This window comes from Ovis aries, chromosome X, assembly GCF_016772045.2.
Source record: "Ovis aries strain OAR_USU_Benz2616 breed Rambouillet chromosome X, ARS-UI_Ramb_v3.0, whole genome shotgun sequence".
In the NCBI taxonomy this organism is placed as follows: Eukaryota; Metazoa; Chordata; class Mammalia; order Artiodactyla; family Bovidae; genus Ovis; species Ovis aries.
Genome location: NC_056080.1, coordinates 28,164,016 through 28,191,987, shown reverse-complemented (window position 1 = coordinate 28,191,987; position 27,972 = coordinate 28,164,016). Strand labels below are relative to the sequence as shown.

Below are 27,972 nucleotides of genomic sequence, written 5' to 3'. Positions count from 1 at the left end.
TCTTAGACTCCAATGGTGGGTACACTTGGTATGTTTACATTGGGGATCTTCACCTGTATTGATAACTATGACTCAAACAGCTACAGTGATGTGGAAGACTTAACCAGTATTCATGGGGCACTGTTAAAACACTCTGTCATTAAGCTCTAGGATTCCAGATGCCATAACTAGGGGCAAAAAAAGTAGCATAGATCAAAAACACATTCTTGGAGTGAATTTAATTAATTGGCATCAAAGCCTAGAGATTATTTGAATGATAAGAAAGATATATCATTACATATGTTTCTAAACTAAAGTGAGAAACAAACAAACAATTTGTGATAAGAAGATTCTTATCAATTAGAAATGCAGGGGCCAAGGTGAACTTCCTTGAGGTAGGAAGATTTTGCCAATAACAAATTTGTATTTCAGAATTTAATCGTATCTCTTTCTCACATACACATACACACACATAAACAGTGCCTCTGGCTCTTACTCCATCTCTTTGGAAAATCACCTTCTCTTAATATCTTCATTATCCTTATAGTATTTTGCCCTTTGTACACTCCACATTCTTCTCTAAATATTGTCCTTGGATAATCCCATTCAAGTACCATCTGTGTAGAGATCCCAAATATTTAATATCTTCCAGGCTGCCCATATTTCCAGTGGTCTGCTGGACCCTCTAATAGATACCCCACAGACATCCATACTCAACATTACCAAACCTTAACTCACTTCTTGGGTACACAATCCAGCGGCCTATCCCAAATCTACCCCTCACTCCTGCTTCCTTGCTATCCTGGATACCCTGATACTGTTCACCCTACTCCAAGTTCTCATGTGACTCAGGGGGAAGCGGAGATCCTTCTAAGCCCCAGGGTTGAATCCTGAATGGTCTAAAATTGTTCAGCTTCAGTGATCTTGGCCCCTTTTCTAGCGATTGGTCTATTCATGGGAAATTTTGGATAATTGGATGTGTGTAGAAATTTACTTTCAGAGCTTTGGGGAAAGTTGTCCTTGTTCTTATTCAAGGGATAAAACTAGGGGCAATCCTTCTGTCTGTAGACACTAGTGCTTTCGTATGATGCCATCGTGGGAAGCTAGCCTGAGAGGTCACTTGCTGACAATGGCAGAGAGGAAAGATAAAAGAAAAAGTGTCCCTGATAGTATCATTTTAGATGATACTATCCTACTTCTAAATTCTTGTTAGAAAATATATACATGTCCTTGGTAAGTCATTTGTTGCCTGCAGTCAAAGAAAACAAAAAACAAATAAAGTTTAATTAATGTGCTCTTCTTAAACAGGCTCATCGTGAAATCACTCAAAATTCAAATTTTCCAAACAAGAAAGAATTCAGCCCCACTCCATCAATGCTCACATGCAATGAATCATCTAATTCTTTTGTCCTACCTCCTACATATATCTCATACCTATTTCCTGTTCTTGAAACTCCCTCTCTTTCCTGTGTTTCAGTCCTTTGTTGTCTGCCATCAAGAACAGTGAAGACATAACTACCATCAAAGTTAACAACCACTCTGTTAGGTTACTTCTGCTCTATACTTTGCACAGAACAAATGCGAAAGCATATATAACTAAACTCCACTTGAAACAATAAAGACAGATCCTGTAACTATAGGTTACATTCATTTATACAATTATGTAAGTAGCTTGCTTAAGTATATAATTGTTGTTCTGTACATAAGTTTATTTCTTACAAAATGTTCACGGAATGATTTTGTCGAATGAGAAAAATAAACACATGAAAAGGCAGGTCAACACTATTGAGTTTATTTAACTCAGAGAGAAATTAGATCAACAAAAAATGATCTGATTATGTACCCCAAATGGAAAACATCAACAAAACTATTTCATTATACTGGTACTCAGATTTTTTGCTTTAATCTAATTTTAGCAATGTCACAACCAATGAGTGAATAGTAAATAGCTTATGACCTTTTTGCTGCCCTCATAGCATATTGTTTTAATAGTATGTGATATTTTTCACATCTCTGCTACTTCACCCCCTTCCATCAAGTTTGATGCTGACAACTGTTAACAACTTCATTATTCTGAAAGGGCTGTATCATTAACTAGCTCAATAATACCATAGCAACAATATCTAATTAGATACATTCTCTCTTCAAATTATATTTTTAACCGGGGATTCATAAAAGTGGATACATAGAAGAAACATGACATGCTCATGACATCCAGAAGCCATAATTTTCCTTAAAAAGTTTAAAATGTATTTTTACTTTTAAAAAAGATGACATATGTTTCAGTATCTTTCTTTCATCCTTAATTTGACAGAACAAACCTCAATTTCAAAAAAAGCTCAGCATGTGCTTTGTTATCCTAAGTGAAATACTGAAAACCAAAAATTTTGAACAAAGATTAGAAATTACAAGACTTAGAGAAAAGACTTTGAGAATTAGTCATAGGAGGGAAAGAGAAGCATTTATGTTTGTATTTAGGGTATGTTTCTAGATTTAGTGAAGAAAGGAAATGTGTTCTTCAAAAAATGACACTGTGTAAACAGAGCATAATTATCTAATGGAACATTAACAATAATTGCACATTAAAAGTTCCAAAGTTTCTTTTGCTGACACCAGAACAAAGCCGTGACTACAGACAATGCTTTCATATTTAAAATACCTCTTAACTGTTAAGTTTGCACATAAGAAAATTTCCCTGGTAAACACATCACACTGTATCACATGAGATAAAGTCTATAATAGTGATCATGAACCTTGGATGTTGTTTATATTCCAGGAAGTCCTGATTGATATATTGGAGTGAAACTCAATGCTAAAATTAACAGATGACTAAGAAATATATAGTAAGACCTTCAAGTTAAGGCACAGAGTAAGCTACTACTTTACATCTTACGTAAATTTCAGAAAATGGCTTCAATTTGCATATTCATGTTGAACTGTCCATTTACAATTCATTGGAGTTTTTCAGTCCTCCAGATGGAACAACAGATGTTAACATAATGACTAAAAGCTTTGGTCAAGCATTTTAAGAAATGAAAACATTAAATCCTCTTATGATGTAGGAGCCATATATTTTGACATGAGTAAAACTGACTCCATTTCCATGCAGTTTTCTCAAAGATAGTTTGAAAAATTCTTCTAAATATGTATTGCACAATATCTGCATCAACTGCAAGTTAAGAGTTACCTTTTGATCTCATCATCAAGAAAGAGCCTTCACCACTACAGGAAAGACAAGCGAAAACCCTAAAACATACTTAGTGGGTCTTGTCATAGTACAAAAATAATAAAAGCTCTTTCAAGCAGTCAAAACCTTTTGAAAATAACATCCACATTTAAATATCTTATTATGTAATTATTAAAATGTCACATCAAAACCTAATATTTTGATTTTCTTAACTGTTTCCTGTTTTTTCAACTATAAAATATCTTTGAAAAATATGAGTAAAAAATTAATATAATGCAAAATCACTAGGCTTCCAGTGACCTTCTGCCAGCTTATCTGTGCTTAATCCTATCTCAGGTGGGGATCTATCATATTTTAGAAACCAGCAAAGAGGACAATACCAACAATCTCTCCCAGTATTGAGTAATGAGTTTTTCAGGAACCAGTGTCAAATATTAACCTCACAGAGCTATAAAGTTAATGTCCTCCCTTGAGATGAAGATGAAATCTAGGGAAAGTAAACATACCACCATGTATACAGTAGACAATTTTAAAAAATATTCTAAATCATGATGGAATCTTTACTTATATTTTTAATGCACTAAATGCTAGTTTCTCTATTTTTCTGAATTGTCCCAGTTCTTAGCATCATATTGTATCACATCATACATTTTTCAAAAATCCAAATAATTATAATAATATTCTCAGTCCATTTAACCTTTCCTATTTTCTCCATCTCTAATCATTAGTGTTTCCCCTCCACCCCCATAGTTCTCTATAAGTTCTTACTGTCTTTCATAATTTAATGTCTAGGAAATAAAATAAATAAACATGGGACTCAATTAAGAGTAATACACAAAGTGAGTACAATAGGAAATTGGCTTGTGGTTTTAATTTTTTCCTTAGTCCTAAATACGTTAAGCTGACAGAGTTCAGTTTATTAACAAAAAACTCCATAGTGAAGCAGCAGCAAGATCATACTGCTTTTGCAATGATTCAACTGCAGACTTTATGTATTATTGTTCATTTTGAAAAAGAAGATAATAGGAATTTATTCAAACTAATATTGGAATGATATAATATCATTAAGTCCAGTAGTAACCTACTGCTTAAACAAATCAACTTGGTTTTATTTATACCAAGTAATAAATTTCTTGCGACTAAGTAGCAACAATAAAATTAGGAATACAGGAGCCATATATAAAATAAAAGAAGTCTGATACTTCTCTAACTCACAAAATTAAAAAAAATATATGTATATACATATGTGTTTATGAAAATATAGGTGTTATCACACTAAAATATCTAATTTACTGAACTATTTATCGTATCCAATATCACATAAATTTTAAGCAAGTGTTACTGTTGACATTATATTTCAAGTTTAGTCTTCATTTTTTAAAGAGTTTGCATAAAGTGAGGTACTACATTCAATTTAAGTCTGAGGTTACAGTCATCTTTATTCATGTGGCTCAAAGACTTAATTACCATAAAATATGCTGGAATATTTCATCAATAGTCTAGATCCTACTATGTCACATTTTATGCCTACAAGTTTTACTGTTAGGTAGGCAGTTATCTATCCTCACCAGGGAAGCCTAATCCTAGAGTTCATTTTCAGTCTCAGACTTAATGAGATGGAGATGATGGAGGATGTTGGGAAACAGAGGTTTCCTTAAGCTCATCCTACTAACCCTTCCATTCCAGAGCTTCTGCGCTGAAACCGGTGCAATGCTGAGTCCTCAATTAATTTTGCTGACATTGAAACTAAAAGTAGTTAATATAAAGTGCCAACATAATGGCTAGAGTTTCATAAGTTTTATGGAAAAATCAATGCTTGTCAAACAACAGAGCCAACATGAAGTAGGGAAAGCATGTTCTTTTTTACAAAAATCTGTGAAATGCTAAGCTTAGAATATACTCCAAAATGTTAAGGATAGTCATGTATATTAAACTGGACTTTTTTGTAGTAAACTGCACAGGATATAAAATGTATTATTTTAATCATTTTTAAGTATACAATTTGGTGACATTTTGTGCATTTAGTACCATCACTGCTATTCATTTCCATAATGTTTTCATTATCCCAAACTGAACCTCCTAAACAATACCTCACCTTTCTGCCCTTTCCAAGACACGGGAATCACTATTCTACTTTCTGTTTCTATGAATTTACTTATTGTTGATACCTCATATAAGTAGAAACATACTCAAATAGGTTTTTGAAATGTGACCACAAAGAAAGAACTGGTTTTCTAAAAAAAAAAAAAAAAAAAAGTGTGCTGGTAAAAAGTCAAGTTTTATATATATATATATATATATATTTGCATATAAATATATAAACATGTATATATAATCAGGTCAAAAACAGAAATGCATACATTGGGATTCATTATCTACACCACTTTTAAACATTATACTTCACTTGTTAATAGACTACATTAGAGATAAGGTTGTTTGAGATGTCTTCACACATATAAACCATTAGTTAGTGAACAATGAATATTAATCAATGATTTGTATAATCAGTGCCCTTTGAAAGACTTGGTTAATATTATAAATATTATCATTCCATTAATTAATAACAAACCAAGGTAAAGATTCACAGATCAGACCAAATCATGACAGTGCACACTTCACACGTCCATTTGTACATTTTTCTATAGCCTGTTTTCATGTGCATGAGACAGTGTACTCCTCCCAGAGCATGGTGAGTGGGTATAAACAGTCTCGATATTAAGACAATACCTAGTCAAGTCAGGTGACATGGACAGAGTCTTTTAGCCCAGGCATGACAGTCACCCATCAAACTACACCCAAGGCTCTGGGCCCTGTGTCCTTCTCTTAGACTTTTCAAGACTGAGATCACGGCTATTTTCTAGAGAAGCACTGTCCAAATAAAACTATAATGTAAATCACATACGAAATATAAAAACTTTCTAGTAGCTACATTTTAAAAAGTGAAAAGTAAAATTAATTGAGTGATATATTTATATTACCAAATATCATCACTGCAATACAAAAACTTATGAGACATTTTGCATTATTTTGTGATATCAAATCTTTGAAATCTAGCTGATGTTTTACACTGCAGCACATCTCAATCCAGTCGAGTCACATTTCAAGTGACACATGTTGCTAACATCTACTGTGCTGGACAGCACGGTTAACAGACACTTGCCCATTTCTCTAATTAACTAATCATTCTATCAAACCGTATTTATTGGACAGCTCTTCCATTTTTACATTTGAGTTTGCTGGAATGATTGTAAGAGAATTGGAAGCAGTAGGGCGCAAATAAAAGAATGGAACTTCATTAGAAATGATGATGACGATTTATTCTGAAAATTATAAATTCCTGCTCACAATGTACTTTGAGGTGCCTCCTTGGTAAAATGTAGATAATAACACCTATAAATCATTTTGCACAGTGCCTGCCATAAAACTAGCAGTCACTGGAAAAAGTAGCTATTCTCTAACAAGGAGGGAGGGATGAGTCTGGTTAGTGGTCTGCAAGCCTAGGAGCAATACAGCTCTAACACCTGGGTCAGGAAAGGAAAATGACTTGTGATAGGGATAATGAACCATTTCTAAGAGAGAAGCAGTTCATGGGATTGTAGTGGTAGGACTCTCAACGAAAACATTAAAAGCACTGAGAAATCCAACGCTATCAAAAGCAACAAGAAATTCAAGGCTAGGTCTTGCTCATAAACTGTCAGACAACAAGGTAACACCAAAATCAAGGCCAGAAAATTTAATGGAATCAAAAAGGCACAGAGGTCTGAGGTTAGGAGGAGAGCTGAGCAAGTGCTCTTCTTAAGATATATGTGTTTGCACAGCACCAAAAATAGCAGCATGCATTTAGATTTTTAAAACAACACTTGTCATAGCTTGACATATATGTGCTACCAATGTGTAAAATAGCTAGTGGGAAGCTGCTGTATAGCACAGGAAGCTCAGCTTGGTGCTCTGGGATGAACTGGGTAGGGGGAGGATGGGAAGAGGAAAGGGATATGTGTATACTTATGGCTGATTCATGTTGCTGTACAGCAGAAACTAACACAATATTATAAAGCAACTATCCTTCAATTAAAAATAAATTTTAAAAAGGGATATCACTCACCATTTTGAGCATAAGCATTTTATAGCCTGTGTCTATGGATTTTAGTACCTAACATTCTTAGGGGCATCATACAGTTTTGGCTGTGTTGACCCAAGCCCACTTGAGGCCCTGGATGGAGGTCAGTCAGTTCCCCTTCTCAAACATTTGATTAATGTATTAATACTTCAAGCAGTTCCGTTATTTGGCTCTCACCCTGGAAGGCACACAGTCAGGACCAGGGACAGCACCGATGTCCCTGAGTTCGTGAAATTAATCAAATCAGCCAATCGGCAGGGAGCCCTCAAAATCTAGCTAGCCCCACTCCATCTGTCATACATCGGTTACTCCCCACAGCTGGAGCTTGCTATTATCCCATCCCCGGTACAACCTTGTTTGCTCCTGCCAAGCAGCCTTCTCTCAGTTGGATCTGTAAGTAATAAAGAGTTCTTGCCTTTTATCTCAACTCAGTGCGTTGTGTCTTGTCATCAACAGAACGTTTAAATCTCATAAAATGGGGGTCCTAGCCTACTTTGTATTTTGTCCTCAGATACTTTTTGTGGCCAATCATGTTCATTTTCTTCTTGCAACCCTCAGTGGGTTTTCATCCACGGGAATATTATGTACTATGTGTTGAGGCTCTATCCCTCTAGACACCCTGCTTTATACTGGTTTTGGATAGCACCAGCCTGGTACCATTTTATGTAAAATTTTTTTGATCAATGACTTTCAGGCCAGGCAGGTGGTATAAACTCAAATGCCCAAACACACAAGGCTATGGGTTAATAGGATACAGTTTTTTTTTTTTTTTTTTTTTTGCTTCTTTTAAATAAATGAAGAGCTAATACCAGGACAAGCAAACTGGCTGTCTTTTTCCTGTGCCAGTGGTCATATTTGTTTTCCTTTTCAGTTTCATGGCAACCCATTTAGAAACCTTGGTTTAGATGAGAACTTCCGTTCTAACTCCTTGCCCTTTGAGGGTCCAAGTCCAAGTCCTAATGTAACTAACAAAACAAAAGCACTTGGTCGCTGATAATTACAATCTCAACACTTATCTGCTTCCACCACCCCCACCCCCAACCCCAAGGCTCACTGAATTGCTCTAGGTTTTAATTCCTTCTTTACTTTTGGCCCCTGAGATTAAAACAACAACAATTACAACAACAAAGTTGCTTACAAGCTCAGCTAATCATTTAAAAGGCCCATCTATTCTATTTTATACAGCATTTCTAGGTGTTTCAAAACAGGGAAGGAGGGTACCCAGTCAACCACCTTTTCAAAATGGCTATCTGTTACTTTTTAAATTCAAAGCATCATACGAGGTGGACAATGAAAAGTGAATTATTTTTAAGTTCAATTTACAAAATCCAGAAGAAAACCAAGTACTTTTAAACAAGTACTTGAAAGGTGTTTTAAAGGGTTGCGTGGATTAGATGAGTCATTAAAAATAAGAACTTAGAACAGATCCTGGCACAGAACCAACAGTAAGTATTAACTAGTGTCATTACTAAAATTTATTATCATTGCTTATATTGATGGAAATCATCTAAATGAATAATGCTTTGTTTTCTTTTTTTTTTTTTTTAATCTTTAATTCTTACATGCATTCCTGCTTTGTTTTCACTATGGCTAGAAATGGCACATCCCAACTTTGCTATTGATATAATCTAAAATGTACACTTTTTTGCCTAAGAGTAAAACCATCATGCTTTTAATTCAAAGTTATCACATCTTGACATTAAATGACATTAATAAAACATGGCTTGATTAATATGTTTTCGATAACTCAATATATTGAAAGATTAAACAATAATTTAAGGTATTTGGTGTCAGGAGAGCTATCATTAGAAATTACTCATAAGAGACATCTTTTACTTTAGGTACTGAACTCCAAATTAAGATTAGACAGCCAAAATGATTAAACTCAGTTTCACTATATTGATCAGCTTTAATCTCTTTGATATCAAAAGTTTCAATTAATACACATGATCTTTCAGTTGTAAAATATGACATTTACTTAAGCTAAGGCTGTAATATCTCCATTTTATCAAAAATAATATAAATGATGGTTGTTACTGGCATTAATTCTAGCACACTACCAAACACACAAAGTCTGGAAACATGCGTGCCTAGCATCAATTTCATCAATTCTTATTAAGTTACAGTTAGCAAAGCACACTGGAGCCTATGATATATTTCAACAAAAATAGTTTTTTAAACGGGAGATGAAAGGCACCATTTTTTAAAGAAATAGAAAAAACAATAAGAGTAATCACGACACCCCCAGGCTAGACCACAAATACACCATGTAATTACATCAGTGGCAGAAGAATTAAAGGTCTCATAGTAAAATGTGTTCCAGTTGAACTTAAGAGATAAATCTTTCATAGTGATCAGTAGAGCTCATATGAAAAGTACGATGCCCTACTATTAATTATCCAGTGTAGTAAATCATAAACTGAAGTTCAGGAAATTAAATTTTACTCCTAAATTTGTCACCATGATGCTTTGTGACCTTGATAAAGCCACTTAACCTTTCTTTGCCTCAGCTTCCTCATCCATAAAAACAGGAGGAAGATGTACCTTTTGAGAACATAAATTCAACCTATGGTTGACTGGAATGTAGTTTAAATATATTGCTACATTAACTCTGTTAAAAATGTCATACTAAGTATAGAAATGCTACTAAAATCATCACATCCTTGTAGCAATCACCTCACTCATTTTGTGTTTTTTTTCAAGTCAATTTTCTTTTCCTCACTTCCTTACTATTCTTGCTGATTCTTACATTGTATTGAGAAAAAATTTTTCCTGACATAACATTTTCACAATCCACTTTCTTATCATAACTTTATGATCTAGCCCTAGAAATTAAATGGCTTTCAACTTGTTTGAGTCATTCAAAATTTTATGATGGAAATATTATTATTTTGTTTTGAAGGTTTCTTTTGAAAACTAAAGAAAAATGTTTCAACCAGAAGGAAAAAATAAGTATTAACAGATAAAAGGGAATATTACATAATTTAATCTTTACTTCTGGAAAAATTTATATAGAGTGTATTTTGTTCTTAGACCTAAACAAATCCTAAAACATGTACCATAAACTAATAATGTCTGTATTTTTGTCTACATGGGTCATAGTGTATGAAGAGCCAAGTTCATCTAAATCATTTTGGAATTACTTGGTCTTTTACAGACCACCTCCAGATATGTTTTCCCTATATCCATACTCCCACAAATAATCTGGCAGAGGGCTAGGGTTAAGGACATAATTTGAGTGTGAATTAGAGTTTAGTATAAGGAACCCTAGGATATGAAAATGTATAACAATACAAACTTGAATTTTCATATTGTTATTTAGCAATAAATAAAGTATAGAAAATTGTTAAATAATCCATAACATAACTTTGTGAATATCAAACCACATTTTATAATCTCCAAGACATCATCATGTTTAGAAGTAATGAGCATCTGTTGTTTATATTCTCTAGAATATTTTTCACCATCTCTTGGTACCTCAAATTTCCTTTGGATTACTACTCCCTTCTTCATCTCAGTCCATTTGGTTGGGGTAAGACCCATGACCCAAAGCAGCTGAAACAATATCTAATTTGAAAATACATGTACTGTGAATAAACAAATCCACTCCTAGGTAAAAATCTTCCAGAAATTTCTACTTGTATGTACAAAGAAAAATGTGTATTTGTGTGTATGCTTGCAAGATGGTTAATGGCAATATTATACGCATTAGCAAAAAATCAAAACAATTAAAATGGTCTGAAAACAAACTGTGAGTTATCCACATAATAGAATACTATAGGATAAAAGTAATAAACAAACTGCTGATAAGTGGAATAACATAAACGAATTTTTAAAACAAACACCGGAGCTGAAAAAGCCAGACACAATAGAATACCCAATGTGTGGCATACACTATACATAATAGATACAACAGAATACGCAATGTGCGGGTTCAAACTTATAAGTTTTAAAAGCAGGCAAAAATGCTAGTTACATTGCCCAGTTATTGTGTATACACTATCAGTGAGTATAACGTTAAAAAAAAAAAAAGACAAGAAAGCAAATAACATAAAATTCCTGATAGTATTAACATAATCAGTAACAGAGAAGAAGGAATTTATATTCAGAATGGTAGGCAGAGAACTTCTGTGATGCCTGTAATGTTCAACTTCTTCACCTAGGTGGGTTCATTTGATAATATGCTAAGTAACTACATATTTATATTTTATGTACATTGTTTTATATTTGACTATTAAGTGCAAAGAAACAAGTGAAGAAATATGGGCTGGGTCATGCATTTCTTGCTATTTAGTCACTGCCATGTCCGACTCTTTTGAAACCCCCTGGAATATAGACTACCAGACTCCTCTGTCCATGGAATTTCTCAGGCAAGAATACTCAAGGTCTCTTGAGGCCTTGAGGCTAAGAACTGACATGTTGCAATACATTGGCCAAAATAAGTCAAAATAAGTCACAAGGCCAGTCCAGATTCAAGGGGAAGAGGAATGGACTCTGCCTCTTTGTGTGTGTGCTAAGTCACTTCAGTCATGTCCAACTCTTTGTGACCCCATGGACTGTAGCAAAGAGGACCAGGTTCCTCTTTCCATGGGATTTCCCAGGCAAGTATACTGGAGTGGGATCCTATTCCAGGGGATCTTCCCGATCCAGGGATCAAACCTGTATCTCCTGTACTGGCAGGCAGATTCTTTACCAGTGAGCAACCAGGGAAGCCCATGGTTGTCTTAGTAGTATTAAAACCAAAACAAAACAAAACAAAACTGTACCTAAAGAGAGGTGAATAATACATTAATGGGGAAAGAAGAAACAGAAAAGAGGAGTGTAACAGAATGCTACACAGCTTTGTATAGGACTGCTTGCATAGAATACTTTAAACAATGATTTCAATCAAAACAGTGATATCTTCTGACAAAAATCTCTTCACACATGTCCAGAAAGAGAAGTTGTTCTGGTAGAATAAAGAATCTAGAATAGAAAAAAGTACTTGATAAACTGGAAAACATGTTAAAAATGAACATCAAGCAATCTTAATAGGAAAATTCAGTTCTATATTTGTACCTATAAGTTCAACCGTAGGTAAGCACTCAACAATTAATACATGGAATATGACGTCATTTGACTTAAAGTTCACTACAAAGCAATAATATAATGTAGGTAATAAAAAAGGTTGAGGTACTATCCCATAGTGTTAGTGAAAGTGGAGTATGGAGTCTAGATTGAGGGAGTTACGCCTCCACTATCTGTTACACTTTTGGGGTGGCAAGGTATCATTTTGCTCAATTGTAAACACAATTTAAAAGCAACTGACAACGTGGAATATGTCCAAGATACTCGATCGATATATTTAAGAATGTACATCTGTTTAGTGACTACTATGGGGCAGACATGCTAGATTTTCACCCCAAGATGGAAATAACACTCTTACTTTGGGTTTCAGCTGCCATGAGTAAAAATGGTTTAGAAGCCACCATCCCCATTGCTACAAGAAAAACCTGAAAACCAAAAGCTTTTCTTAGACCTCTAAGAGAACTGACTGATATTTCAGGCCAAACCACCACTCCAAAATTTGGAAAACAGGTGAATCCAGAGTCACAGCTGAGATCTGCTTATTTGGAGAAGACGTTGGAGAAACTATGTCAGCAACCAACAGAACCAAACTTAGATATGACACAGATACTGACATTATCCAACAGATAATTTAAAATATTTATGTTTAATATCATAAGTGTTCTAATGGAAAAAAGATAATATGCAAAAATAGATGGATAATTTAAGCACAGAAATTGAAATTCTCAGCAGGAATCTTAAGGACATGCTAGGAATTAAAACACCATAACAGAAATGAAGGTTGTCTTTGATGGGCCCATGAGTATACTGGACACAGCCAAAGAACGACTGAGTTATCCTGAAGATAGAACAATAGAAATTTCATAAACCAAAATGCAAAAAGAACAAAGAATGAAAAAAATGAAACAGAACATACAAGAACTGTGGGATAATTTCAAAAGGCAGGAGAAGGAAGAAGTATAGCAAGAAGAAAGAAAAAACAGACTAAAGGAAATAATAATGGCAAAGGACTTTCCAAAATTAATGACAGACACCAAATAAAAAACCCTTGAAGCTCAGAAAACACCAAGTAGGATAAATAACAAAATCGCAACATCTAGATATATTCAAACTGCAGAAAAATCACAAATAGAAAATCTTGAAAAAGCAGGAAAAATGATATCTATAGAGGAACAAAGGTAAGAATCAGAGTGAAACTCTTGTCAAAAAAACATACAAGAAAGAAGAGAGTGGAGTGAAACATTTAAACTGGTAAAAACTAAAGGCATTCTTGAACAAACAAAAACAGGGAATTTATCACCACCAGAAATTCACTGCAAGAAATGTCAATATAAGTGATTCAGAAATATGGATCAACATAAAGAAGATAAGAGTGTTAGAGAAGAAGCAAACGAGGGTAAAATAAAATACTTTATCTTATTATAAATTGATCCAAAAGACAACTACTTGTCTAAAGTAGTAATTAATATTTATTGGATGATTCTGTGCTTACACTGCAGAGGACATGGGTTTGATCTCTGCTTGGGGAGCTAGGATCTCACAAACTGTGTCTGAAAATAAATAAATACAATCTAAAAAAATTTTTAATGTAAAAATTAAAGAAAATAATTTATTGGATGATTACAACATACAGATAAATGAAATGAATGACAGTGATGTCATAAGGGATGAGAGGGAAGAACTGAGATTGATTTTAAAAAAGTATTGAAACATCCAGGGCAAACACCAAATTTTTTAAAACAGAAGTAAAATTTATAATAAGAAAGAAGAGGTAAAGTGGAACTATACAACCAGAGAAAGCAGAAGAGAGGAAAACAAAGAATAAGTTCAATCAAATGAAAACATTGACAGACATACTAGTCTAATGATTCAATAATCACTTTTTTAAACTTAAAAAATTATTATTACTACTTTTGCTGCGCTGCACAGCTTGTAGGATCTTAGTTTCCTGACCAGGGATAGAATCTGAGCCACTGCAGTGGAAGTACAGAGTCCTAACCACTGGACCACCAGGGAAGGCCCTCAATAATTACTATAAGTGGTCTAACTACATCAGTTAAAATATAATGAAAGTCAAAGTGGATAAAAAATTAAGATCTAACTATTTTAAAGAAAAGAAACCCACTTTAAAAAAGAGAAGGGATGAAGAAAAATATACCATGCTAATACTAATCAAAAGAAAGCTAGGTATATTGATTTCAGACAAAGCTGACTTCAGAACAAGGAAAATATGAATAAAGAGGGATATTACATAATGACAAAGGGATCAATTCTCTAAGGCGACATAATAACCCTAAACACCTAAGCATCTAACAACACCCAAACATAATAACTCTAAGCACCTAACAACAGGAGCATCAAAGTTATGAGGCAAAAACATATAGACTTGAAAGGATAAATGGAAAAATTGACTACTATTTTTGAAGATTTCAGCACTTTATTTTCACTAATTGAAATATCCAGCAAGCAGAAAATCAGTAAGGATACAGTTGATTTGAGCAACACAATAAGTAAACTTGATTTAATTGACATTTGTAGAATTCTCCACCTAATAACAGCAAAATATATATTTCTTTTAGACTCTCATAGGACATTCACCATGAAAGATCACATTCTGGGTCATTAAAGACACTTTAGCAATTCTTAAAAAATAGAAATCACACAAAGTGTGTACTCAGACCATCCTGAAAATAAACTAGAAATCAGTAAGAAAAAAGCAGCTGGGAAAATCACCAAATGTCTAGAAATTAACACATTTCTAACACATTGGTTAAAGAATACTTTGCAAGAGAAATTTTAAATATACATGTATACCTCTGGCTGATTCATATTGAAAGAAAGTGAACTCACTTAGCCATGTCTGACTCTTTGCGACCCCATGGACTGTAGCCTACCAGGCTCCTCTGTCCATGGGATTTTCCAGGCAAGAGCACTGGAGTGGATTGCCATTTCCTTCTCCAGATTCATGTTGAGGCTGATTCATTGAATTCTGTAAAGCAATTAACCTTCAATTAAAAAGTAAATTAATTTAAAAATGTTTGAACTATATGAAAACATAACTTACCAAATTTGTGGGATGCAGCAAAAGCAATGTTTAGAAGAAATTTATAGAATTAAGTCTATGTCTTAGGGAAAAAAAGGAGAACTTTAAAATAAAACCGTTAAATCTCTGCTCTGTGAAAGTCATTGTTAAGAAAAATCAAAAGAAAAGCTACAGGATGGGAGAAAATACTTAGAAAACACACATCTGATAAAAGAGCTACAAAGAATTCATAAATTCTTTAAGAATACAAAGAATTCAAAAGTACACAAAGAATTCTTAAACCTGAGCAATGGAAAAGCAGACATTCCACTTGAAAAGGGAGCTATATATCTGAACAGACATAAGATCAAAGAAGATACACAAAACACTAATAGCATATAAAAAGATGGTCAAAATCATTTATAATTAGGGAATTGGCAATTAAAACACAGTGAGATACCACTACAGAACTATTGGAATGCTAAAATCCAAGCAACAAAATTGGTAGATGGATGGAGAACACTAGGATTCTTCATTCATTGTTGATGGAAATGCAAAATAGTATACCTACTTAAGAAGACAGTTTGGCAACTTCTCACAAAGCTGAATATAATCTTACCATATACTCTAGAAATTATATCCCTGGGTATTTTTTAAACTAATTTGAAACTCCCATCAACAGAAAAACCTCCACAATAATGTACATAGTAGCTTTATTCATAATGTTCAAAAACTGAAAGTACCCAAGATGCATCATTCAAAACATGAATGGAAAACTATGGTACAGCCACACAATGGAATATTACTCAGTGACAGAAAGAAATGAGCTATCATGAATGAACCTTAAAGACACTATGCTAAGTGAAATACAACATACACAAAAAGACAAATACTGTATAATTCCACTTATTTGAGGTACCTAAAATGGTCTAATTTATGGTCACAGACAATAGAGGGGTGGTTTCCAGGGACTGATGGGAGGAAGGGATGGAGTTACTGTTTAAAGGATACAGAGTTTCAGTTTGGAAAGATGAAAAAGTTCTAGAGGATGATGGTGGCGATCATTGCACACAATGTTAATGCACTTTAATGCCAGTGAAATGTAGACCTAAAAATGGCTAACATGGTAAATTTTGTTAGTTACATTTTACAACTAAAACAAACAAGATTCTTAGAGCCTAATATCAAGAAATATTCTTAACCAGCTACCCTCATGACTCAGAAACTAGGCTTATATTCTGCTTGAATCATTAACGTTTTTCCCCCTTATGTTTCTATGTGTCTATGTGCTCAGTCACTCAACTGTGACTCTTTGCAACCCTATGGACTGTAGCCCACAAGGCTCCTCTGTCCATGGGATTCTCCAGGCAAGAATACTGGAATGGATTGCTGTTTCTTGCTCCAGGGGATCGAGACTCAGGCACTGAACCTGTCTCCTGCATAGAGGTGCCTGTTAATAAACCCCTGATTGCTTGCACCATAAAGGCTTAACTTTGGGAGCTCATGTGAAAAACTGTGTCCTGAAATAACACACATTTCTTTAACTAAAATAACCTATTCTTAGGACTAAGAATCATTCATTGAGATATGAAGCCATCTACCAACTCAGCTTCTAGACTGTAAAACTTAATGGGGAAGTCTCAAACGTGGGAATAAAGGGGAGCAGAAAGTGCCACCCCAGAATATGCCCCTTTAGAATAAAGATCATTTTGAGCTGTTTTTTTTTTTTTTTTTTTTTTTTTGGAGAAACTATAGAAACAAGAGAAGCTCTGAAAAGAAAGCAAGAGTTACTCTATCGTAAGAGGAATTTACACTTATAAAGAAAATCTTCATTTATGTAAGGGTGACTTCTCTATACCAGGAAGAGAAAAATGACTAAATCTTCAGCAACTCTTACCAATGGAGAAGGCATTTAGATTTAGACTCACCCTGGTTTACTGTGCTTTTCCTGGTAAACCTCCCATAATTGGCCTTTCTCCCCTTCCAATTGAAAAGCCTTTCTTTTGTCTTTAGCCAAAGATGATATTTAAGGGGGTGGCTTTGGCCATCTTGGCAAGGTAATGTTTCCCAGGTATCTTTCAGGTACATGTACATTTTAATAAACATGTTTGTTTTTCTCTTGTTAACCTGCCTTTTATTATAGAGGGCCTCAGCCAAGAACTCTGAAGAGTAAACAGAGAATTCTTCTTCCTCCCCTACAAACTTTAATGTTTGTAAAATTTTAAAGACATTATTTAGGAGAATGGAAGATCCAAGGATGGAATGGAGAATGTGATAAAACAATCTAACTCTATTATAAGCTCACTGAAGGGGATGGGAGGGAAAGGTGCTGACCTAAGTAACTTGGGAAATGAGTGGAGTCCATAAGGCTAAAGTGAAAAGGAACTGCAAATAGGCAATGCACTTGAAGCTATAAAGTTGTTCCTCACAGGAATACAGGTCAACCAGTTTAAACCCATTACACACCTATATTGTAAGTAAACAAGTAAATAGATAGCAGTTGGTGGTAACCAGGCTTCTCACTATTGGACAGGGAGGTTACAGATAAGCCAAAAGAAGAGGCTAGAATGATCTCTATGGTAATGGATTAGTGACATAAGTATGAACTCATATTTAGTTCAATATAGATAGGGATGGTTACATATAGAAATATTTCTAGGTATGTGTTTATGTCTGGGTTAGTATACACCTATGTCCTTGCTCTATCAATTGAGAGGTCTTAAAAGCAACTATACTCCTTTAGCAAAGAGTACTCCCACTGCTCAGATCTTAGTTTCTCATACCATTCTCTAAGAAAAAGAAAAAGGGCTCTTTGGGAGAAATTGTTGATTGTAGGACTGGGGCATGAAATGCCCAGGATGATCCTGGAGCATCTTGTAGAATTCGAAAATAAAGAAATACTCAAACATACACAAGTGCACAAATGTGTACACACACACACACACACACACACACACACACACACACACACACACACACACCCAACTAAAAGAGCTCCAAAGGGCCAGAGTTGGAATGATTTGAGCAACAATGGTGATGGTGGATACAAACCAAAGTATAAAAGAAACATCCGTGAGTCCATACTGATATAGAAAATGATGGAATAAGTAGATAAATGTCAGAAAATAGATATATGCCTCATGAAGAATTTCAAATAATTGAAGCATATACTCTGACTTCAAAGAGGTAGGTGCATAACTCCTTAAGCGTAGACTACAGATAGTTACTGCCTTCCAAAGGGTAGAGTAGACAAAGCAGAGAAAAAAGAGTAAGTCTATAGTGGCAAAGTCTGAGCAATGAGTGACTAACACTACCAATGTCAACATCAACATCAATGAATGTCAACATCAACAATGATGTCATGTTGACAGTACCATAGGTTGTGATTTTACATTTGTGGTCTTCCAGGAATATATAACTCAAATTTAAACATAAAAAGTCAAACAGATCACAATTGAAGGGCATTTTATAAAATAAATGCTCATTAAAATGATCAAGATTATAAAAACAAGAAAAGTCAGAAATAGTAACAGCTAAAAAGAACCTAAGGAGACAAAACAACTAAAAGCGATGTGCTATCCTAAATGGGATGCTGGGACAGAAAAAGGACATTAGGTAAAAATTAAGGAAATCTGAATAAAATATAGACTTAGTAATCATACAGCAACATTAATTCATCAATTGTAACAAGTGTGCCATACTTCTGTTAGATGTTAACAGAGGAGAAAGCTGGCTGTGGGGTATATGGGATCTCTCCCTGTTTTTATTATTTTGTAAATGTAAAACTATTCTAAAGTAAAACATGTAGGAAACAAGAGACATTGCCCTTGGCTCTGAAACACTCATGTTCTTGTGAAAATCGAGGAGTGTCAACAAATAGTTTTAATGCAATGTGGTAAGAGCTGCAATAGCGATTCTAAAAATGCTGTGGAGTCATGAAGAATTGTACACCTCCGAACAGAGGGAATGTTTTAGCTGTGCCTCAAAGAAAGAGTAGGAGTCAGCTCTGTAACACTGCGAAAGAAAAAGCTTTCCAGAGCAGCACTCCAGGAGGAAGGGTTCAGAAGGAAGATATCTGGAGGAGAACAGTGAAATAGTGTGGCTGAGGCATAGAGAAGAAGGTGGAGGCTACAGATGATGCTAAAACACATTATATTTAATTTTTCAAAAATGTTTAAAGTATACCAAAAGTGTCAAGTAGGTTTGTCATTTCTTTCACTGTGATCTGTTTTCCTAAACCTCTACTTTAGTTAGTAGACCTATATACTTTCAATTAAAAAAAGCTCCCATAAAAGCTTACAATATGACCTGTACAATGTCACTTTACTTATCCCCATGTTTCCTTTTCTCTTTACATATAGGACTCCTTTGTTTTATTTTAAAGAAACATTTAACACACTTCAAAATACATGTTATCGTCTAAGGCAGATCCACTAAAATTAAATGATACCATGCTCTGTGTAAGATTTACATTAACTAAAATATGATCATGATGTACATAACACCAAGGTACAAAATAGTGATTAATTATCATGCAGAGAAATGCTCACCTTTGTTATTATATTAAGAGTTTAACTTGGGTGGGTTCTAAGAATTACTCTTCAATTTGGCCACAGGCAAAGTAAATGAGCTATAAATTGAAAAGTGACAGTTGCTCAGTTGTGTCCAACTCCTTGCAACCCACAGACTGTAGCCCACCAGGCTTTTCTGTCCATGGAATTCTCCAGGCAAGAATACTGGAGTGGGTAGCCATGCCCTTCTTTAGGGGATCTTCCTGACCCAGGGATTGAACCTGAGTCTCCTGCATTGCAGGCAGATTCTTTACCACTGAGCCACCAGGGAATCCTAAATGGGCTATAGAGTAATACTATTTGAAATAATGTCATGCATAAGTATATCCTATCACTAGACTTCTTGTTAAACTCTAAACTGTATTTTAATACATATTATTTTGATTCTGGAATATGCAGTTCTAAGATTCAACTAAAATTTCATATACAATTTAATTTTGCTTTATATTGTATTTTCCCAAATCAATTTCACACGTAGATCTACTTAAGTTAGAGGTAATGATAATAATCAGTTGGATGGAAATTTTCATTGAAATATTAACTAACTTTCTCTTGGATATCAAGAAATAATTATTCCTCCTTTTTCCATAAAGGAGATATTTTGGCAAAATGAATGCACAAAAATATAATAGCCCTGGTCAGCATTTAGGAGAAAACAATTCTATTATTAATTGTACTAAATAGACTCATGTATATCATTTCACTCATTGGGACCCAGTTTCCAATCTCTAGGAGACTGTTCCCAGCCTCCTCTTACTAGACAGTGTTTTAGTAACTGAGTGTTTCTAGAAAGGGGAAAGATGTGTTTACTGAAGATTAGTTCTACATCCCAAAGAATAAAGACTAGAAAGTCATTCTATTCTCTTTCCAGAATAGGTAGTTTTCATTATACTTTTACATTTCTTTGTCTCAGTACTTACTCCTTGAAAAGCTACTTCAGTATACATTAAGAGCAAAAAAGAAAAATAATATATTCAATATTTATTGTAGAGAAAATCCAAGTATAGATAGTTGTATTTTTCACTGTTTCATTAAACAGGGAGGTAAAGGGATAAAAGGGTAAATTTTAATTTTCTATACAAAAGCCTATTAACACAACAAAACTGAAAACCAAGAGAGTGCAAATCACATGTGTGTACATCATAGGTACATACTGCATGATTAAATATGTGGTTACTATTTAAACATAACATGTATTGCTGCTGCTGCTGCTGCATGTATTGCTACTGTCAGTTATCTTCTAGGTCTAATATTTCTCAAAGGCATCACCAAAGAGTATCTGATTTAACTAAATTTCCTTTCAATCAGAATACTTACAGCCATCAAATGAATTTCATGATATCAAATTTTGTTTATAAGTCAAACTAATCAAAATTTCAAGATTTCAAGATTATTATAAGATGAATGTGACTGTCACAAAATACTTTTCATATACAGGAAATTTGATGCTGTTAAGAATAATACTGCACAGGAACCTGGAAAGTTAGGTCCATGAATCAAGGTAAATTGGATGTGGTCAAACAGGAGATGGCAAGAGTGAGCATCAAAATCTTAGGAATCAGTGAACTAAAATGGATGGGATTGGGCAAATTTAATTCAGATTTAAATCTGAATCTACTGGGGGCAAGAATCCTTCAGAAGAAATGGAGTAGCCCTCATAGTCAACAAAAGAGTACGAAATGCAGTACTTGTATGCAATCTCAAAAATGACAGAATGATCTCTGTTCGTTTCCAAGGCAAACCATTCAATATCACAGTAATCCAAGTATATGTCCCAACCACTAATGCTGAAGAAGCTGGAGTTGAACAGTTTGAGGAAGACTATAAGACTTTCTAGAACTAACACCAAAACAAGATGTCTTTTCATCATAGGGGACTGGAATGCAAAAGTAGGAAGTCAAGAGATAGCTGGAATAACAGCCAAGTTTGGCCTTGGAGTATAAAATGAAGCAGGACAAAGGTTAGCAGGGTTTTGTCAACAGAACACACTGGTCATAGCAAACATCCTCTTTCAACAACACAAGAGATGACTCTATACATGTATATCACCAGACGGTCAATACTGAAATCAGATTGTTTATATTCTTTGGAGCCGAAGAAGGAGAAGCACTATACAGTCAGGAGAAACAAGACCTGGAGCCAACTGTGGCTTAGATCATGAACTTCTTATTGCAAAATTCAGGCTTAAACTAAAGAAAGTAAGGAAACCACTATGCTATTCAGGTATGACCTAAATCAAATCCCTTATGATTATATAGTGGAGGTAATTAATAGATTCAAGGCATTAGATCTGGTAGACAGAATGTCTGAAAAACTATGGATGGAGATTCATAACTGTACAGGAGGCAATGACCAAAACTATCCTAAAGAAAAAGAAATGCAAAAAGGCAAAGAGGTTGTCTGAGGACCCTTTAAACATAACTGAGAGAAGAAAGAAGCAAAAGGTAAGGGAGAAAGGGAAAGGTATACCCCAATGAATGCAGAGTACCAGAGAATAGCAAGGAAAGATAAGAAAACATTCTTAAGTAAACAATGCAAAGAAACAGAGGAAAACAATAGAATGAGAGACTAAAGATCTCTTCAAGAAAATTGGAGATGTCAAGGGAATATTTTATGCAAGGATAGACATGATAAAGGACAGAAATGACAAGGACCTAACAGAAGCAGAAGAGATTAAGAAGAGGTGGCAAGAAAACACAGAACTATACAAAAAAGGCCTTAATGACCCAGACAACCATGATGGTGTGTCACTCACCTAGAGCCAGACATCCGGGAATGTGAAGTCAAGTGGGCCTTAGGAAGCATCACTACAAACAAAGCTAGTGGAGGTGATAGAATTCCAGTTGAGTGATTTCAAATCCTAAAAGAGGATGCAGTGAAAGTGCTGCATTCAATATGCCAGCAAATTTGGAAAACTCAGCAGTGGCTACAGGACTAGAAAAGGTCAGTTTTCATTTCAATCCCAAAGATGGGCAATACCAAAGAATGTTCGAACTATTTCACATTTGCACTCATTTCACAGACTAGCAAAGTAATGCTCAAAATTCTTCAGCAGTACGTGAACCAAGAACTTCCAGATGTACATTTGGGTGCAGAAAAGGCACAGGAACCATACAGCAAGATTGCCAACATGTGTTGGATCACAGAGAAATCAAGGGAATTCCATAAAAACATTCACTTCTGCTTCATTGACTATGTCAAAGCCTTTGACTGTGTGGATCACAACAAACTGGAAAATTCTTAAAGAGATGGGAATACTAGACCATCTTACCTGCCTCCTGAGAAACCTGTATGCAGGTCAAGAAGCAACAGTTAGAACCAGATATGGAACAACAGACTGGTTCCAAACTGGGAAAGGAGTAGGTCAAGGCTGTATATCGTCACTCTGCTTATTTAACTTATATGCAGAGTACATCATGAGAAACGCTGAGCTGGATGAATCAAAAGCTGGCATCAAGATTGCTGGGGGAAATACTGACAGCCACAGATATGCAGACGATTCCACTCTAAACAGCAGAAAGCAAAGAGGAACTAAAGAGCCTCTTGATGAAGATGAAAGAGGAGAGCAAAAAGAGTTGGGTTAAAACTCAACATTCAAAAAACTACAATTACGGCATCCGATCCCATTACTTCAGGGTAAACAGAAGGCGGAAAGCTGGAAGCAATGACAGATATTATTTTCTTGGGCTACAAAATCACTGTGGATGGTGACTGCTGCCATGAAATAAAAAAGATGCTTGCTCTTTGGAAGGAAAGCCATGACAAACCTAGACAGAATAATAAAAAGCAGAGATATCACTTATTAAGAATATCTCTTAATAAGATGAGAATAATAAATTTTTAACTGATTGAATCATTGATTTTAATCCCCCCCCACTTTATCTGCTGGAACCACTTTGAGAGAAGCACACAAGAACATAAAATGAGGGATGAATACATTATTTAAGAATATATCACTTAAAATGACAAAAATGATGAATATTTGTATGTAATTCTGTATCTTGCTAATTGATTTCATACATATTAGCTTATCTCATTCAATTCTTGCAAAAATCCTATGAAATAAACAAGGCAAACTTTATCATCGCCATTTTGTACATGAGGAAACTGATATTCTGAAGGTTATGGTGATTAAAATATTCACATGACTAGTGATTTGTAGGTCTGTGATTACAGACTGTCCTGAATCTTGCTCTCATGCCCTTCTACCTTAGTAACCAGATACAGGAATGAGACCATGCAATGCATGTCACATAATTATTCAAACATTGCACGTGATATTTTTCTATATTCAAATTCATGAGAACATGTGTCAAGTTCACAGAGTGATACATGAATAAAAAAGTAATTTTTCTAATTTGGAACAAGACAGGAAGATCAAGGTAAATTTCATATATCCCATTTCAACACTCTAGGAAATGTTTCCAAAAATGACACCACTACAAAATATAAGCATAATTGTCTGAAATTGTATACTCATTATTTCAAGCACTTTCAAAAGCTAACATTTCTATAATCCCCTAAGCCTATTTTCTTTAACCTTTCAAATGCATTTCAGGGCAATATGATTTGAAAACAAGAAGGAATAACTTTCACCTATAGGAATACACTTAGCATTTGGTTAAGTGGTTCTTTCACTGCAAAGATTTGAAAAAATCAATATGAAGCACAAAAGTGAAATTTAAAATGTTAGTTTCATTACTTGCAAGTGAAATATTGAAGACTGGCTTACCTGTAACAGTCAGTTCAGTAGTTCTTCTCACAACAAAGCCTCCATATTTTAACTCACATGTATAATTTCCAATGTCATCTTCTCTGACTTCTCTTATAAGCAGGGTATCTCTTTTGAATACTATACTTGGCCTCCATGTTTTTGTCCTACATTCCTACATGAAGAATATAAAATTTTTATAGTACATACAGTGACTTAAAAATAAAATATTTAAAATGACTAAATTAAAACTTCTAAAGTTATATTTTTAAAATGCTGAAGAGTTTGGAATTACTGCTAAAGATTTTCAAACCTTTCCCATATTTCCAGGAAATCAGGTTCTCAATTTGGAAAAAAGTACTCAAGATTCACTTTATTAATGCATAAGATTAGTGTCTCTAAATCAGATAGATGTGTTGATTTATTAGATATAATAAAAGGAACATTTACTAAGATTACTTTTGACATCACTTTTAGAAGAAAATATTTTATGTTTGATTTTTATACCTTGATACTAATAACATAAAACATAAAATGAATGTTTTAGTGGAAAGTAAAAGAAGCTAACTCTATGGAGAAAAATGCTTTAATTCAATATTTTAAATCTTTTAATATCACATATAGAAATAATTTGATTTTTTTCATAGCATATATATTCTGCAATCCCTGGAAGAAATGGCCATCATTTTTATGCAAGATCTTGATAGTTCCATAATACCAATTTTCATTGTTAATATCAAACTATGGTCTCTGCTTTAAGTTTTGAACTATAATGATGTTGACTCAGGAGATTTCTGTTTTTGAGAAACAGAAGTTCATTTTCTCTAGCCAGATTAAAAATCAATGGAATGAGGATAAAATAGCTTTAAACATTTTAACATTATCCAGAAGTCATATCTTTTTAAAAAGTTATTGGCAAATCAAATTTATACAGATCATTATTTTGAGTATGTATCTCAATACCTGTGTGTAATTGGGGCACAATTATCTGGCTATTTCAGTGCAAACTACACATTTAATATCTTCATATTAGTTGTATAAATGCTTACGGTTACATGAATTATACACTAAATGTTTGCCATATATGTTCTATTGACTGTGGGAAAACAATCTGAAGACTTTTTAAATTCCAGATATATTCCGCATCTTCACCCATCCCTTCACTAGTTATGGTCTATCTAGCTTAAGGTCACAATGATTGGGGAGATGGTGGAAACATGACTAAAAGACCAATATGAGGCTAGTCATTTAAAAAGTTGAGTGTAAGACTCTGTGTGGGGAGTGTGTGTGTGCACATGTGTGTAGTCTCTAATATTTCAGCAAATTCTGAGGTACTATTTGCAAAAAATGAGAAAAAGTGTGTAACTCGTAAGATCAACTTCTTGTGCGGGCAAGTGGGTACTCAGTGGTGCTCGACTCTTTGCAACCCCATCAACTGTAGCCTGCTGGGCTCTTCTGCCCATGGAATTCTCCAGGCAAGACTACTGGAGTGGATTGCCATTTCCTGCTCCAGGATGAACTTCTTAGCAAACAACAAAGAAACTGCATATCTAGGAATTGAATGTACACATGAAAAATACTTGTGATTGAAGACCCCGGGTCAAACTCTTCTAATATCCCTTCTTTTTTTGAGGAAATCATCAGGGCTTGCTTAGAATCTTCCAACGGAAAGCAAGCAAACTTCAGAAAACAAGGATTAGAAATATTCATACAATTAAGACTCATAAAATACAAAGCTCATATAAAACAGGAACAGAAATAATGGGGCTAATTTTAAGGGTATTTAACATTATCCAAGACAGAAATCCAGGGAAAAGTAAACAACTATTTCAACAGTTCCCTTGATGTTCTAAATCCTCCATTGTTTATAATCAAGAATGAAAGTAAGTCATTTGGAGAAGGGGATTGCTAATATTGGAAAAATCCTTTAAAGATTACTAAAGATGTATCAGTTTTCATTCCAATCCCAAAGAAAAGCAATGCCAAAGAATGCTCAAACTACTACACAATTGCATTCATCTCACATGCTAGTAAAGTAATGCTCAAAATTCTCCAAGCCAGGCTTCAGCAATATGTGAACCGTGAACTTCCAGATGTTCAAGCTGGCTTTAGAAAAGGCAGAGGAACAAGAGATCAAATTGCCAACATCAAAAAAGCAAGAGTTCAAAAAAACATCTATTTCTGCTCTATTGACTATGCCAAAGCCTTTGACTGTGTGGATCACAGTAAACTGTGGAAAATTCTGAGAGAGATGGGAATACAGACCACCTGACCTGCCTCTTGAGAAATCTGTATGCAGGTCAGGAAACAACAGTTAGAACTGGACATGGAACAACAGAATGGTTCCAAATAGGGAAAGGAGTACATCAAGGCTGTATATTGTCACCCTGTTTATTTAACTTATATGCAGAGTACATCATGAGAAACGCTGGACTGGAAGAAACACAAGCTGGAATCAAGATTGCCAGGAGAAATATGAGTAACCTCAGATATGCAGATGACACCACCCTTGTGGCAGAAAGCGAAGAGGAACTGAAGAGCCTCTTGATGAAAGTGAAAGAGGAGAGTGAAAAAGTTGGCTTAAAGCTCAACATTCAGAAAACGAAGATCATGGCATCCGGCCCATCACTTCATGGCAAATAGATGTGGAAACAGTGGAAACAGTGGCTGACTTTATTTTGGGGGGCTCCAAAATCACTGCAGATGGTGACTGCAGCAATGAAATTAAAAGATGCTTACTCCTTGGAAGGAAAGTTATGACCAACCTAGACAGCATATTATAAAGCAGAGACATTACTTTGTCAACAAAGGTCCATCTAGTCAAGGCTATGGTTTTTCCAGTAGTCATGTATGGATGTGAGAGTTGGACTATAAAGACAGCTGAGCGCTGAAGAATTGATGCTTTTAATCTGTGGTGTTGGAGAAGACTCCTGAGAGTCCCTTGGGCTACAAAGAGATGCAACCAGTCCATCCTAAAGGAGATCAGTTCTGGGTGTTCATTGGAAGGACTGATATTGAAGCTGAAATTCCAATACTTTGGCCACCTGATGAGAAGAGCTGACTCATTTGAAAAGACCCTGTTGCTAGGAAAGATTAAGGGCAGGAAAAGGGGACGACAGAGGATGAGATGGTTGGATGGCATCACCGACTGAATGGACATGAGTTTGGGTAAGCTCCAGGAGTTGGTGATGGACAGGGAGGCCTGGCATGCTGCGGTTCATGGGGTTGCAAAGAGTTAGACACAACTGAGCAACTGAACTGAACTGAACTGAAAGATGTATTTCCTGTTTCATTTCTAACAAGTTTGGAATTCAAAAG

The 27,972-nt window shown here is 34.8% G+C and overlaps 1 protein-coding gene across 1 annotated transcript in view; it reads right to left on the bottom strand.

The window, feature by feature from the left end:
- IL1RAPL1 (interleukin 1 receptor accessory protein like 1) overlaps positions 1–27,972 on the bottom strand; it is a 1,455,753-nt gene that overhangs the window by 565,417 nt on the left and 862,364 nt on the right. The window contains exon 5 of the mRNA XM_060407978.1: positions 24,676–24,829. Coding sequence (XP_060263961.1) covers positions 24,676–24,829 — 154 coding nt within the window. The remainder of the gene's footprint in view (positions 1–24,675; positions 24,830–27,972) is intronic.